At 30.4% G+C, this 15,219-nt stretch overlaps 1 protein-coding gene across 1 annotated transcript in view; it reads right to left on the reverse strand.

Moving 5' to 3' along the window:
* Positions 1 to 315: 315 nt before the first annotated feature.
* The window catches only part of LOC139522941 (probable G-protein coupled receptor 139), a 71,370-nt gene continuing 56,466 nt past the window's right edge, over positions 316 to 15,219 (reverse strand). Inside the window, exon 2 of the mRNA XM_071316612.1 lies at positions 316 to 1,633. Within this exon, the coding sequence (XP_071172713.1) occupies positions 424 to 1,629 (1,206 nt within the window). The 5' untranslated portion in view covers positions 1,630 to 1,633 and the 3' untranslated portion in view covers positions 316 to 423. The remainder of the gene's footprint in view (positions 1,634 to 15,219) is intronic.

The following is a 15,219-nucleotide window of genomic DNA, read 5'->3' on the forward strand; positions in this document are numbered from 1 at the left end:
TTCATGTTCAGCTACTAATCCCAATTACCTGCGAGTTCAATGTAAGTAGTTGTTATGCTTCATAGCCATCTTAATGCATTCCTTCCATTATTCCTTAGTTCACGCTTCAGAGGATAATAAAAAAGCGACGGGTCTTGTTCATTCAGTCTTATTGACCATAATTTGATATTCTTGCTTTGTCCATTTGTTTGTTTAGCTTTGATATATGATTTGATGTTTGAGTGCTATATTTTATCTGATGAGCAGCCGATACATTAATTTATAATTATGATAGCTTCCAAACACTGTTAGACCACTAACAGAACAAAATCAATATGAATATCAATAATAATTTAATAAACAACAATAATAACAAGGAATGAAATATTAATAAAAATATCAAAGTTACCCTGCGCAGAACCACGGAAATATCACATATTTTTGTTAAAAAGCCGTTTCATTCTCACTCTTGTGACCATTACAATTGTTGTTAGCTCTTGAACAATATAGATGCTGACTATGATCTGAAAAATTAGAAATATTTGATGTTGATCGACCACAAATCATTCTTAACACAATGTTTCTAAACTTCTGTCCTGTTGCACAATATAAAAAGAAATTGATTGAATGATTGAGATACATCAGTAATTCCGATATTGTTCGTATTAGTACTAATTTTGCAAATTGCTTTGGATTATCCATTTCATTTCTCCAGACCACTGAAGCAATCATAACTACATTCATTGGCACCGTTGTTGCAAGAAATGTGAATGATATGGTTAATAACATAATTGTCAGTTTGAGATTTGCATCTTTTGTATTCCTACGCGCATCTACTTTCATTAATGGGCCGTTTTGTAATATATCTCTTCCTGCTGTCGCTCTCACAACCTGTCTTATTATATGTGTGTTGAAAAATAACAATATAACTAAAGGGAACAATGAATATAAAACTAAATCGATCCATGGCCAAATCCGGTCAATGAACTCAACAAATTTTGGTCCAGCATCACACCTGAGAACTGTTTTTCTGTTCATACTTTGTTCTGTTAGTTCTACAGTCCAAAACAAATGAGCATTAATAGCTAGAAAAATGAAAATCATGACAAGCACCACTTTTCTTGCTCTCTTTTGTTTACAATATCTAGAAGCTTGAAGAGGTCTACACACGACGATAAATCGTTCTATCGTTACTGCAACAATCAGCCAAACAGAATAGTGACTTATACTGTATCCCAATACTGTAATTGTCTTGCATAAAAACATCGACTCATGCTGAATGTCAAGGCCAGTTATTTCCCCAATCCATTTCCGAAAAAGTCCTATAAATAGAACCAATGAATCTGCTATCGAAAGAACTGCCAGAAATAAAGTTGTAGACTGCCTTGTCATTGTTTTATGGCGTAAAATAAAGAATGATAAAACATTTCCGATCACTCCTAACACCAAAAGTATAGGTGGCACGTAGAGTAACAATGCTTTGTGAAGTCTAAATTCTGTGTAAGATGAAAGGTCCCTTTCAAACGTAAGCTGTTTGTAAAGTAGCTGGGCATGCGCAATTAAAGCTTCATTTGATATGTTTTGATTTTGCATAAGCATTTCCAATAAAATCTGTGAAATATTGTAGTCATCATAGAAAGTGGAATCCATTTGTCTGAAAAATAAAGAGAACAACAATTAAATTCAATTTCTATATAAATCATTACATTTTTTTACTGTTTTTGTTTTTAATCTAGAGTGATAAATGTTTCTGTTATCACTATAGATATAAGATGAGATATAAAATAAAATTGAGATAACTACAAATGTATCCACTTAAGAACCAAAATGACATAGTTTTAGGCAATTGTAAGTCAACTTAAACATTTAACAGTCAGCCAAACACATACTGTATAGTAAGCTATCGAATACCATATCTAAGGAATAAAAAAGGATAAAGTTAATTTCGAGTTATGATACATATGAACATGTACATCGAATCCATCTTATAATATAGATCTTAGCTAGAATGTCATAACAACTGTCGTTAGTGTTGATTGGTATAATATAAACCCCTCCTCCTAAAAATTAAAAAAAATATCAAAAAATGAACATAAGAAATCTGCAAGAACAATATGCCAATTAGACATAATTGAATAAATGATAATACACAAAATGACAGTCACTGTACCTTCTAACTTAATCTGTTTCATTTATATGGACTTATTTTTCACAAATTGTTAACATGACGTCAACCATTTGAATGTTGTGCTTTTTTCCTTAGTTCTACAACATTCACTGCATTGGTAATTACCACCATTAATATATTTAAATAAATGTAACCTTTGTTTACCATCTTAAAGTTTGTTTTGTATTTCAAAATTATTGAAACCATTTTAGCACCTTTTTGACACAAACTTTCCTACGATAATACTTATAATTGCGATGTAAATATCTTTTATTAATTTTAAATTATGGTATAAAAAATTTAGCGAGCAAGATATATGGTAGAACTGAATGCGGTGTTTTAGAAATTTATACGCATTCTAATAACGTGAGACGTAACAATTGTAGTTTTCATGAACGGAAGCGTAGGCGCTTCTTAACATGTAATCGTCACCTATTATCAATTCCAGAGTTGATTTAACCAACTACCTCTTAACATCTCTCCTTTGACAAATTTATTTTTGCTCTTTGAAATCAGAACTACTGTTTCATAGTTTTTTCAAACACCAGCATTAAATTCATGATATTTAGATCTATAAGATTAGATATCTGTTTAAATGTATATTTGGAATGCGAACGTAAAACGTATAACTCAATGGAATCTTCAGCAAACTTTGTTAACAGATATGAAAGCATTTACACCTTACGTGAGTTGTTCGACATATTGATAAAGCTTTTCATTACAAATAATTAATAGTTCATACTTTTATTTGATTTCAATAACTATTAATATTAATATATAGTATATGATAATATGTTATCGTTTCATATTTCTATAGATTAATAACACGTTCAATTTATTATTGAAACCACTTTTTGAAAATAAATGAAATGTGGTTTTTTTTTAAACATTTTTAATTAGAAACAAGGATTGAAATAAGTATATGCGCAAGATGCGCGTTACGTCAACAAAATATTCACAGCTGACGCTTGAATAAAAATGTTATAATTGCCAAAAAAGTACGAATTAGAAGAGCATGTCGACTACTGTGCTGATACTAACAAAAGTATGAAACGTCCACCGACAAGGGCATCAACCCTGTGTCAGTGAATGCTAATCGAAGATACCTGGCTGACAATTTCGTTTTCTACATAACATTCATCATTGAGTCGAAAGATCAAATTAAGAACGAAGTTAAAGTGCACCAACAATAATTAATTCGCAAAAGACGTGTGAAACATGTAAAAACAGAGCCAAAATAGAAATAAAGAAAAATTGAAAAATAATCAATTAACAATCGTATCTATGTGGTCAAAACAATATCATGGTTTCTTCACAAGTTAAAATAGCAGTACCAGTCAAAACCAGATTAGATCTAGAAAACAATCATCATGACCAGTTGTTTAAAAGTGAAAAATAAACATGTTGAGAATACCAACAGCGAAACATGGCGAAGGGATCTCCAAAATAGTCAACAAACAATAAAGCATCACACAAACTGATAACACAGACATGGTAGTATTTACGGGAGGCGGAAAATAAAACATACTGGGGTTGAGCAGCTGTACTCAAATGAAGTAATGGCGTGTTTCGGAAAGGTTACCTTATCCTATTCGTAGTGGTTTCAATTGTCATATAAAAAATATACAAAAATAAAGTGATATCGTATATGTACGTATTTTTAACAATGAGACAACTATTGCTATCCACCATAAGTATTTAAAACTAACAATGATTTCACTATTTTTATGTTTCATTGATTTACTCAGAAGACACATAACAATTCTTATTTATAATGTGGTCAAAACGTTTTTGTAATTAAACAATTGTTTTTTGGGAATTTTGGATCCTCAATGCTCTTCAACTTTATACTAGTTTAGCTTTATAAATGTTTTGACATGAGCGTCACTGATGAGTCTTATGTAGACGAAACGCGCGTCTGGCGTACTAAATTATAATCCTGGTACCTTTGATAACTATTTATGGTTATCCTATACTATATTCATTTAGTCTTATTTGGGTCTCGGAAATATGGATCAGTTCGATACTGTTAGTTTGGTGTTATAACACGATTTAAGCCCTTGATGTGATACATCTAAAATTGCCAACCCAAAAATTTGTTTTATTTTCGGAAAACACCTTCTAAGAAATAATACTTGCTGTGGATATTCACCTTTTCTACGAGTAATAATTGAATACAAAACAAAAATCCCATATGTTTTTCTGATAATTCAATATTTTATAATAAGTAAACTAAAAAAAATGCATCTTTGCTTTTTCATTGAAATCCAGGAATATCGACTACTGGACTGCTAGTACCCCCATGAACGAAACGTTCACCGACAGGGGCATCAACCCAGTGTCGGTAAATGCTTATAAATGAGACCAGGCTAACAATTTCATTTTTCTACGTAACACTCATTTTTGTGTTGAAAGATCAAATTAACTACGAAGTTAAAGTGCATACGAGTTTGAGCTTTCTAAAAAGCTTAGGTCTGCTTCGCTCTATCCTTATTTTGGTTATATGTGTGCATGTGGTTGTTGATTTAGTATTGGAAATGTGGTATTTTTAGATATTGATTGACATGAATTGGATTTATTTTGAGAGAGTGTGTTATACATCCATGGTTTAAAAACTTTGTTCGCTTTACTTGTTGAAAAGTAAAACATTTAAAAATAGACACTACACTCTGGAGGTGTGCATAGATTGGCAGAAGTTATAAAATACAAATAATGCATTTTTGTATAGTAACATTGTATAACAAAACAAATGGCGCATATTGCAGATTAACAACACAAATACACACGTATTTAAAATAATTGATATTTCAATATTGAATCTTAGTGTGCAAATTATACATAGTAAAACGAACGTGTAGTAATGCCAGTTGATCGGAACTGTAATACACATAGTTAATTTTCCGTATTTGATGTCTTATCCAGGGACAAGATGGTCCGTAATTCTTTATCTCATTTAAGCCAATAGCCGTTGCTGTGTCTCAGTCGCATCATAAAGCAACTATTATACCCTGTTCGTGATCAGCAAACACTTCAAAATGGCGTGTATGTCGGCTGAAACTAATAGCTCCAAACCGTGATGCGAAGCAAAAAAAAAAATTATTCGCAAACGATATGTGAAATATATAAAATCAGAGCTAAAACAGAAATAGAGAAGAGTTGAAAAACAATCCATTAACAATTGTATCGTTATGATCAATACAATATTATGTTTTCTTTACAAGTAAAAATAGCAATATCAGTCTATATCAGCCAAAACTAGATTGGATCTAGAAAACAATCATCATGAACAATTGTGTAAAAGTGAAAAATAAACATATTGAGAATTCCAACAGCGAAACATGGCGAAGGGATCTATAAAATAGTCAACAAACTCTAAAGCATAACACAAACTAACAATACAGGCATGTTAGTATTAACGGGAGATGGACAATCAAATATAATGATGTTAAGCAACTATGATTAAACATGGATCGGTATGGCGTGTTTCCGAAAGGTTACCGTATCCTGCTTCGTAGTTTCAATTTGTCAAATAAAAATATACAAAAATAAAGAGAAATCGTATTATTAACAATGGGACAACTATAGCTAACTTATTGACCATAAGTGTTGAAATAAAACAGAGGAACTACGGTTGATTTTACTATTTTCATGTGTCTTTGAGTCTTTCAGAAGTCACATATCAATTCTTCTTTATAATGTGATGAATATCTTAAAATAAACAGTAGGTGCAAAAAGACTACTTACCCCATATCTGATTCCATAACAATAAATAATTCGTGAATACATACCGATAGAGAGTATCTGCGATATCATTTCAAGAGACTAAGTTAAATCATTCATATGCATGATTTTAGTTTACGTCATCGAACTATCGATTTAAAAAGAAAATCAAATATTTTCATACGATTTTGCATTAAGATAACCATTTGGCACTGTTAATCAATCTAAACATGTTATATATTCACAAAACAACACAACAACGGCTTTTATTTTCACAACTAACGAATTTATATTATTTAAATTTGTTTGAAATATTTTCCCCTTTGTGTTGTGTTTTATTGTAAAAATCATTCATATAACAATTGAAATTCATAATGTATTGTTCTTCATCAAACAATTGTTGCTGATGTGTCATGTCGTAAGTTAAAAAGTATAAGATGAAATAACATGTAAAAAAAAGTATAAGATGAAATAACATGTTAAAAAAGTATAAGATGAAATAACATGTAAAAAAAGTATAATATGAAATAACATGTAAAAAAAAGTATAATATGAAATAACATGTAAAAAAAAGTATAATATGAAATAGCATGTAAAAAAAGTATAAGATGAAATATGAAAAGTACGTTTTTTTATAGTATACTTTTAATCATCAACAAGTATTGGACGTTCTTATTGTAATGAATCCACCAAATATTGAAAAGATTAAAGCCATTGAGTATAAAATCAATTGAAATATCCAATTGAAACAACCTCTCCGAAAAAGTCCTCTTAAAAAGGAAACGGACAAGGTAAAACTACACAAATATCGAAAAACATTAAAAAGAGAAGACAAACTATATTTGGATTACCTTAAATTCTGCATTTTCCCGACTAGAAACATCATTTTAAAAAATACTTGAAGCTAATTCTATCGTTGCATGTCTCGCCTCAGATTTTACAATAAATAAGTACTTTTTAGAAATAATTGCAATTGCATTCATAAGGAAAGGTCAGAATACGCCAACATATAATTAACATCTGACATGTATTAATAATTATCAACTTTATTGAAATAAGACAATCTGGTATGATTGCCAATGCGACAACTCAACATCAGAGACAAAATGACGTAGAAATAAGTAACTATAGGTCAACGTACGGCTATTTGAGAATAAGTATAACCATACCGCATAGCAAGGTACACTAATAGAGAGATTAGATAAAATTTTCAGGAAATTTCATCATGAATCTATTTTTTCATGGCAGCAACGCACAACACTATTTTAATTATGTAAATCATAAGCCAAGACGAATACACAACGTGATTTCAGTACTCGACGTTTTTTTTTATAATACATATTCGAAACACCTAAATGAGAAATATGATTAGAAGCAAAGCGTTCCAAGATTAACTGACTGTAGGGAGTTTGAACTAAATAATATATAAAGTACCAAAATATCACACTTATTAAAGAGATACGAAAGATACGAAAGGGATATTTATACTCATAAGTCGAAAAAAAAACTTACAACGCCATAGCTAAAAAAACCCAAAGATAAACAATAGTACACAAACAAAATAAAGAAAACTAAGGATTAAGCAACACGAACCTCATCAAAAATTGGAACGAAAATTAAATGTGTATTTGGTTTAAATCTCCCCCTCCCCTTCCTTTCTTTTCCGCATTATATATATATGTTTACGTAAATCCCCTGAGAGGGTTGACAGATAAGAACTATTGTAGCTTCTTAGAGCCATTTTGATATCTCCGGATACAAGATTCTCTCGAAAACATTTGATCATTTATACAGACAGGTTTCTATGTTTATGGATAGGCTACCATGTGACATTATATTGTGTCCATTTGTTGATCGTTTAGTAAAGAAATAAACACTAGGTTGCATTAAAAAAATCATTGATATGTTAGAACCTTTTTGCCTTTTGACAAAACAATTGTTTACGAAAATGTGGATGCTTATTAATCAAGTATAATGATAACGCAGTTATATAATCCATACTTTAGGAAGGTCCATGAATGTACTCATTGTGTGTGTTGTATTTAATACAGGGTGCTAATGTGTGGTGTGACAATAAACCTGGAAATAGTTTATTAATATACAACGTCCCAGAATAAACTGATTATTTCTGAACGCTTATCACGTAATATTGTGGGTTTCAATATAAGTCTCAGAAAATTTCGAAAAGCATGAATAAAATTAACAGAACGATATTTCTGTTATAAACATTCATCTGAAACACAGTGGTAGGAAAACACAAAGGTAATTAAACAAAAGGATTTTTTTGTCAAAAATATTCAATTTCATTTATAGTCACTATATATTTACATTTATATCACCATATGAGCACAAATGAGCAGGGATACGTACACATACGCTAAAATAATATCTAAATGTTAAACAGTAGTGAATGAAAAAAAGAATACTTGCATGCTTTCAATTCATAAGGATTTAAAATCCTTAACTTAACTTGCATTTCACGAAAAACGTACATGTAGAAAATATGTTCCGATACTCATGAGAAAATTTAATTACTGTGTTAATTATTTTATACTTTTTTAGTATTGATTTATAACTCTCTGCTTATAATTTGTATAATTGTATATTTGATCAATGAAAAGATAGATTTAAGAAAAATTTATTTGATAAAAATGGGTGACTGTTTGACATTTTCGAATATTTTACTTTATAAATAGACTCACCTAGTTGTATATGACAAAACCTTTGTTTAGAAATTTTAGGTCACAATTTCCTTTCAACTTCGTACTTCATATTGTTGTATTCGAGCTTAACTGATGAGTCTTTTGAGAAAACAAATCCTTGTTACAAACTAAAACGGATGGAAACACATCAACTATATGAGGAAAACAATAAAACAACAGAAACACTGTAGTGCAAAACAAAACAAACGACAATGCAACACACAGAGAAACGAACTGTAAGTTAACCACTGCCGTTTTACTGACTTGGTACATGACATTTTAAGATAAGACAAAACTGGTGGGTTGAACCTGATTTTGTGGCTAGCCAAACCTCGCCATGTTTTCCTTTAGAATATATGTTGATTTTCAAAGTAACTTCAGGAAATACTTAAGTTTTGGGATGTTTTATTAGACCAACATAATTATCAGTATATAAGAGGTGGCAATTAACCTTGTGTGTTTTACTCTGAAGAAAAATATACGAAACCTTCTAATCAGTTGCATGCCAAAGGGTTTCTCTTCACAGGAAATTATTCTTTAAATTTGTATTTAAAACATTTATAATTAGTACTTAAAAAGTTTACAACGAGTATAAGAATACTTAAAGGCATCAAGGAACCAAATATTATAGAAAAAATAAATGCCTACAGATAATAAAGCAAACTGCGAGCTTTAAATCATTTTGTGATAGGTTTGTGAAATTTGCATTAAACCTCCGTTTGGCAGAAACTGGGATTGGCATTAGAATTATAAAAAAACTAATGTACACTCTAAAGTTATTATAAATACAATCGGCAAGTCATAACGGTTCAAATTGTAGCTTTATATATACACGTTTCTATTCATGACTATCCAACATTGCTTACAATAGACTTGTGCAAGAATCTACACACAGTTACATACTATCAATAACGATTTTGTTCACACATTGTCACCAATATATCTGAATTTTATTACACTTTCATACAACTAGATTTAATCCAACATTTCCTTATAAAGGTATAGGAAGATAAGGTATGAGTGCCGATGAGACAACTCTCTATCCAAATAACAATTTATAAAAGTAAACCATTATAGGTCAAGGTACCACCTTCAACACGGAGCCTTGACTCACACCGAACAACAAGCTATAAAAGGCCCCAAAACTACAAGAGTGTAAAACCATTCAAACGGGAAAACCAACGGGTCTAATCTATGCATTTACTCATAAGGTAATACATGTATCAAGTCATATGACAGTAGTTCTCCATTCGTTTGATGGTGTTTATGCATTTGATTTTTCCATTTGATTATGAACTCTCCGTTTTGAATTTTCCTCGAAGTTCGGTATTTTTGTTATTTTACTTTTATTTTACATCATCATTATCTGATTGTATTCACAGTTAATTATTTGAAATCAAAAGCAAACATTTTTTGTTGACCAGTCAGCGGTCTCGGATGCAGGTGTCTTATCTCATTTTTAAAACAACTTGTATTTTTCTTCCACACCATCTAATTATTGAGGATATAAATCCACTCTTGTGTACATTTTTCTAATAATTTAACGGAAAAATTTCAGGTATGTTCAAGATTCGATTGAGTATAGCTGGAATTACATGCAACAACCTCAACCACGGATGGTTTATCAAGGTTCATCACTATACGGGTACAATTCTGATGATAGACAAGAACAAAGACAGCAACTCTCCTATTCAAAACGAAACAATATTTAACTGTACGAGACAACGATTAGCATCACGACTTTGAAATGCGTTGTTAAGAAAATCTACACTATTAATAAGGCATATTTGTACTGGTTGTTTTTATGGTTTAGTAATAGAGCTAGAAAGGTTTACCCTTCAGAAGAATCTCCCGTTTTATGGGTTAGTGTTACTCAGTCTATAGTTTATGTGTAGTGTTTTTTTGCTGCCATTTTATTTGTATGGACACAGTGATTTAGTTTAATTGTAACCAATGCATAGTTTTAACATGTATGAAATCATCAAGTTTGACGTAAAAACGAAAATTTCATATAGGTTTACAATAACAATTCTGTCCAGATTTAAAGCAGATAAACCATTCCGTTAATTAAAATTTTCAACAGTTTCTTAATAATATTTAAGGTACAAATTTTTTTCTGCACCAGATGCGCATTTCGACAATCAATGTCCCTTCAATTATGCTCGCGGCCACAATATTTGAATCAAAAGCTTATCTAAAGATGAAGAGCTATAATTCAAAAAAGGTACAAAAAGTATAGCCAAAGCCGAGCAAGGAATTAGAGCTTTACACGAGGGAGATAAATTCCTTTATTTAAAATGATTTTGTAACAGCAACATTTAATGATATAAATCCCCATTGATATTTAGTTTCCGATCAATTAAATGAACATGCAACTTAGTAATTAACTTCTTATTCAAAATATATGTAAACCAAAGTTTACAAGTAATATGACAAACAATCAACATTACACCATTCCTATGCCTATGGATAACTACATTTTGAAAACAAATAAGTGTTTACAACTTGATATTTTATTTATATTAATAATCTTCACTGAAATTCCACTATCCTTAAACTTGACACTTAGAATCTTCTGAAGCACACTACTTTGTGAAATTTGTGATGTGAAATGTCTATCTTTGGAATCTGCTGATTACATATCCGTCTTTTTCATTATGCCAAGTTTGTTATTTGTCTCTTTTTTTTTTAGCTTCCCTGATGTATCTCGGGTAGACAAAACACACGCTGGGCGTACCAAATTAAAAGTTGAAGAACAGCATTAAATTATACTTGTTTTAGTTTTGGGTTTGAATTAGCTTATTGAAACTACGAATATTCTTATTTCGGTGCTTTGTGGTTTAACGTTAGTTGTAGTTGTAGTTGTGCCTCATAACTATATTTTGGGTTTAGTTAATTGCAACTGAAGTTTACAGTATGTTCCTAGAATGTTACACTTCTGCCCTGGGTGAGGGGAGGGTTTAGCGCTCACAACAATTTTCGACCAGTCGCACTACTGGAGCCTGTAGTTCAGGGGTTGTGTCTATCATATTTGTTTTTCATTAATTGTTATTTCATAAATTAGGCCGTAATTTTACGCTTTGCATATTATAGCCTTTGATACCCGACTTTACATTATGAATTATTCGTTGTTAAAGCCCGAACGACTGGTTTTAATTGCTTCAATCTACTTCATTTAAGGGCATATGATACAGTAACAGGGGAGATAAAAACGTTGCTAACGTAAATTGTTATTTTCGCGACGTCAAAATATGACTTATCGGGAAAAGATTCAGTTTTCGCCTGATTTTTATCATTCAAACTTGAAAACGAGTTCATGAACCCCTCTTTTTTAAAATGCTATTTGGGTTGATTACGCGAGAAGATTATGTGTGCCAATTTTCATGAAAACGTAAATAGTGCATTTTTTTTTAAATTTGATAAATATACAGCAAAAAAATATGTTTGTTTTTCTACATTCATGAACATTTGATAATTGTGAGTTATTTCTGAATGAAAAATGTATCATTTATTAGAATACTTAAAAGTTCAGAAATTACAAATTATTTAACAAAAAACAATTTGTGTTTATCTTTTAAAACAAAAAAAATATGTTTTTCTTTCGAAAGGGAAAATACGGCCACAAATCCGAATTTTGAGCAAATAAACAAAATTTCGACCTAATTTTACTCAAAAAGTAGCACATGAAGGTATATTTTTCATTACATATTTGATTTAATCAGGTAAAAAATAGTCTTTATGGAAATTTTTATCAAAATGTAAATACGGGATCAAAACTGTATCGTTTGCCCTTAAACACAAGTTTTGGAATTATATCGCATCTTCTTATTTTTTATTCTGGTATCTTTGATGAGTAATACATATTGTCAATAGATAAGTACATGTATTTATCAATGTATGCTGTTTCTTAAGTCCTCATTAGTAACTGTTCTAGGCTTATAAAGTATATATTAATGTCAAGGGATTCATCATGTTCATTAGTTTAGTTTCTATATTCAAAAAGTCAGCATTCAACTTGTATTATTAATTGGTTAATGTTTATTATTTTCATACAATGCTTGGAATTTTTTTTCTTCTAATTAATGTTTTTCTAGAAACCAATCTTTTTCACATTATAAAACATTTAGCTTATCGGAAATGTCTTTTAGTGATAATATTTCAAGTGTTCTTTTGTACTGTTAAGGGGTAATGGTCTATAAACATAGAATTCATATATGAATAATTACACTAACATTAGTTTTAATTGGATCGTCATTTTTTAGTGTTGTTTTCCTATTCATAAGTATTGAATGTTTTAGCATTTATGTTTGCTTTATGTATCTGTGTTTGTATATACGTTTAGATAAAACAAGATAGTTCAGAAATAATAACCTATTCTTCAATAATACATTGTCATTTGTGAGGTTTATGCAACGTGTACCGACAGTGTCAAGTGTACTGCAAAATGTTGAAATTATTGTCCATTTATCATTTTAGATATCTTTGCATTTAATATGAGAATCTAGCTGATACATACTGATTTTATGTATGTATCTGTGTCTTTAATTTTAATCCGGGGCCCCCTTCCTAATAATAATTTGAAAGAGGTGGGAATGATTCAATAGCAATGTTCTGTGGCTGCTGTATCTAAATAAAACGGCCTTCAACACGGAGCCTTGGTTCACACCGAACAGCAAGCTATAACGGGCCCCAAAGAGTTACTAGTGTAAAACGATTCAAACGGGAGAACCAACGGTCTAATCTATATAAAAACCGAGAAACGAGAAATACTTATAACCACATCAACACTCGACAACTACTGAACATCAGATTTCTGACTTATGACAAATGCAAACAATTGCAGCGGGTTTAAACGTTTTAATGGTATCAAAACTTCACCCTAATCTAAAACACTAGTGTAAAATCACAACATAGAAAGACACACTATAAAATATCAATTGAAATGGCTTAATTCAATCAGAAGACGAAGTAACACATATAAACATACACAGAACGAGAAAAACATCAACCTTGAAAAAAAAATTAACATGGATTAAAGAAAACTCCTTTTAATTTAGAATATATTCTGCTAAGTCATTTCAGCTTTTTTTTCTAGACATTAACTGTACTATTTACATGAACAAGAACTTCATAATGCATTGATATATTTACTGTAAACTTTACACAACTGTTGGAAGAGTTGAAAAACATGTGCAATTATTTCTTTTTTATTATCTGTTTGTTTTATTAAAGTTATGGGACGTCATATTTCTCATGTCACACACTAGCTCACGTATTCTTCGTTTAAATGTCTTTAAACTTTACACTGTCTTTGGGATCGATGAATGTAGATTTTGAAAATTTGTTAAAAAGCAAATAAAACAAAAATACCGAACTACGAGGAAAATTCAAAACGGAAAGCCCGTAATCAAATGGCTAAAGCAAAAAGCTCAAACACATCAAACGAAGGGACAAAAAACGTACATGCATTTGTTTTATATAGAAAAAAGTTGCTTAAACATAGTTTTGTAGCTAGCCTAATCTCTGACATGTATTACAGTCGCATACAATTCTTCAGATAGCGGAATCGGAACGCTTCATTTTTTGTTGTGACGGTTCTTATAATTGTTAAAGTACTATTATATCATTTAACGAAAAATGTTATGACAACAATATTTGATATGATGATATTCGACCGATTAACAAGTTACTTCATTGTCAAACGTAATATCAATTATCCTACAGCATGAAAAAAGCAATATAGGTTTCGTTCCTTAGAAACATATTCTTTATTAAATATTGAATGTGATTGCAAAAAAAGATATGCATGCCATATGAATACAAAAATATAAGCAATCTTGGCTTGTGATAAACCTTAATCTCATTTTTCGATTACTGCAATGAGGGTAACTGGGGTTCACAAAAGATTATCATTTTAAAATGTAGTTTATTTAATTAAGTATGTGCTATAACTTTAAAAAGGACCAAATCTATAAAAACAGATCGGTTATTGCGATTTACACCTCCCTCTCTTTCCTCTCAGCATATGTTTATAACCTTTAAAATTTATGTTGGCTCATAACTAGCAATGAGGGAGATTGTTCATGTTAATTGCCAAAACAGTTATCAAAAACTCAAATGTACATTTTGGAGAGTTTGGTTAAGGAACCCAGCAAATTTATCTGGTAATAGAATTAGTATAATACAAGTATTATTATTTTTTTTAGTAATTCTGAATATAAGCTGTAATAAAAAGTATTAGTGAATACTTAATCTGCCAGAATAACTATGACGTCCTTTTAAAGTTTAATTGACTAAGTCATAGAAAAATGTTCCAACAATGTTTGGCTACATTGATTTATAGTAGTAGCGAGTATATATTTTTACAAGACACATTTTATAATGCAATAATCCTTGAAGCATCACTTGTTAAGATTTTTTACAACTTGACTATATTTATCTTCATCATAGAGTCATTGAGAATAGTGATGATACAATAAAGAAAAGTAATTCGACACATCAAATACTTTGTAGACATTGATCCGATTCAAAGGCTTAATAAATAAACTCATCATAGATACCAGGATTAAAATTTTGTATTTACAGTTACCTATTCAATTTAAAAATAAAACGTCCAAAGATTTGGTTATCCACATGTTGACGGTGACATGG

Source organism: Mytilus edulis, chromosome 5 (genome assembly GCF_963676685.1).
Source record: "Mytilus edulis chromosome 5, xbMytEdul2.2, whole genome shotgun sequence".
NCBI lineage: Eukaryota > Metazoa > Mollusca > Bivalvia > Mytilida > Mytilidae > Mytilus > Mytilus edulis.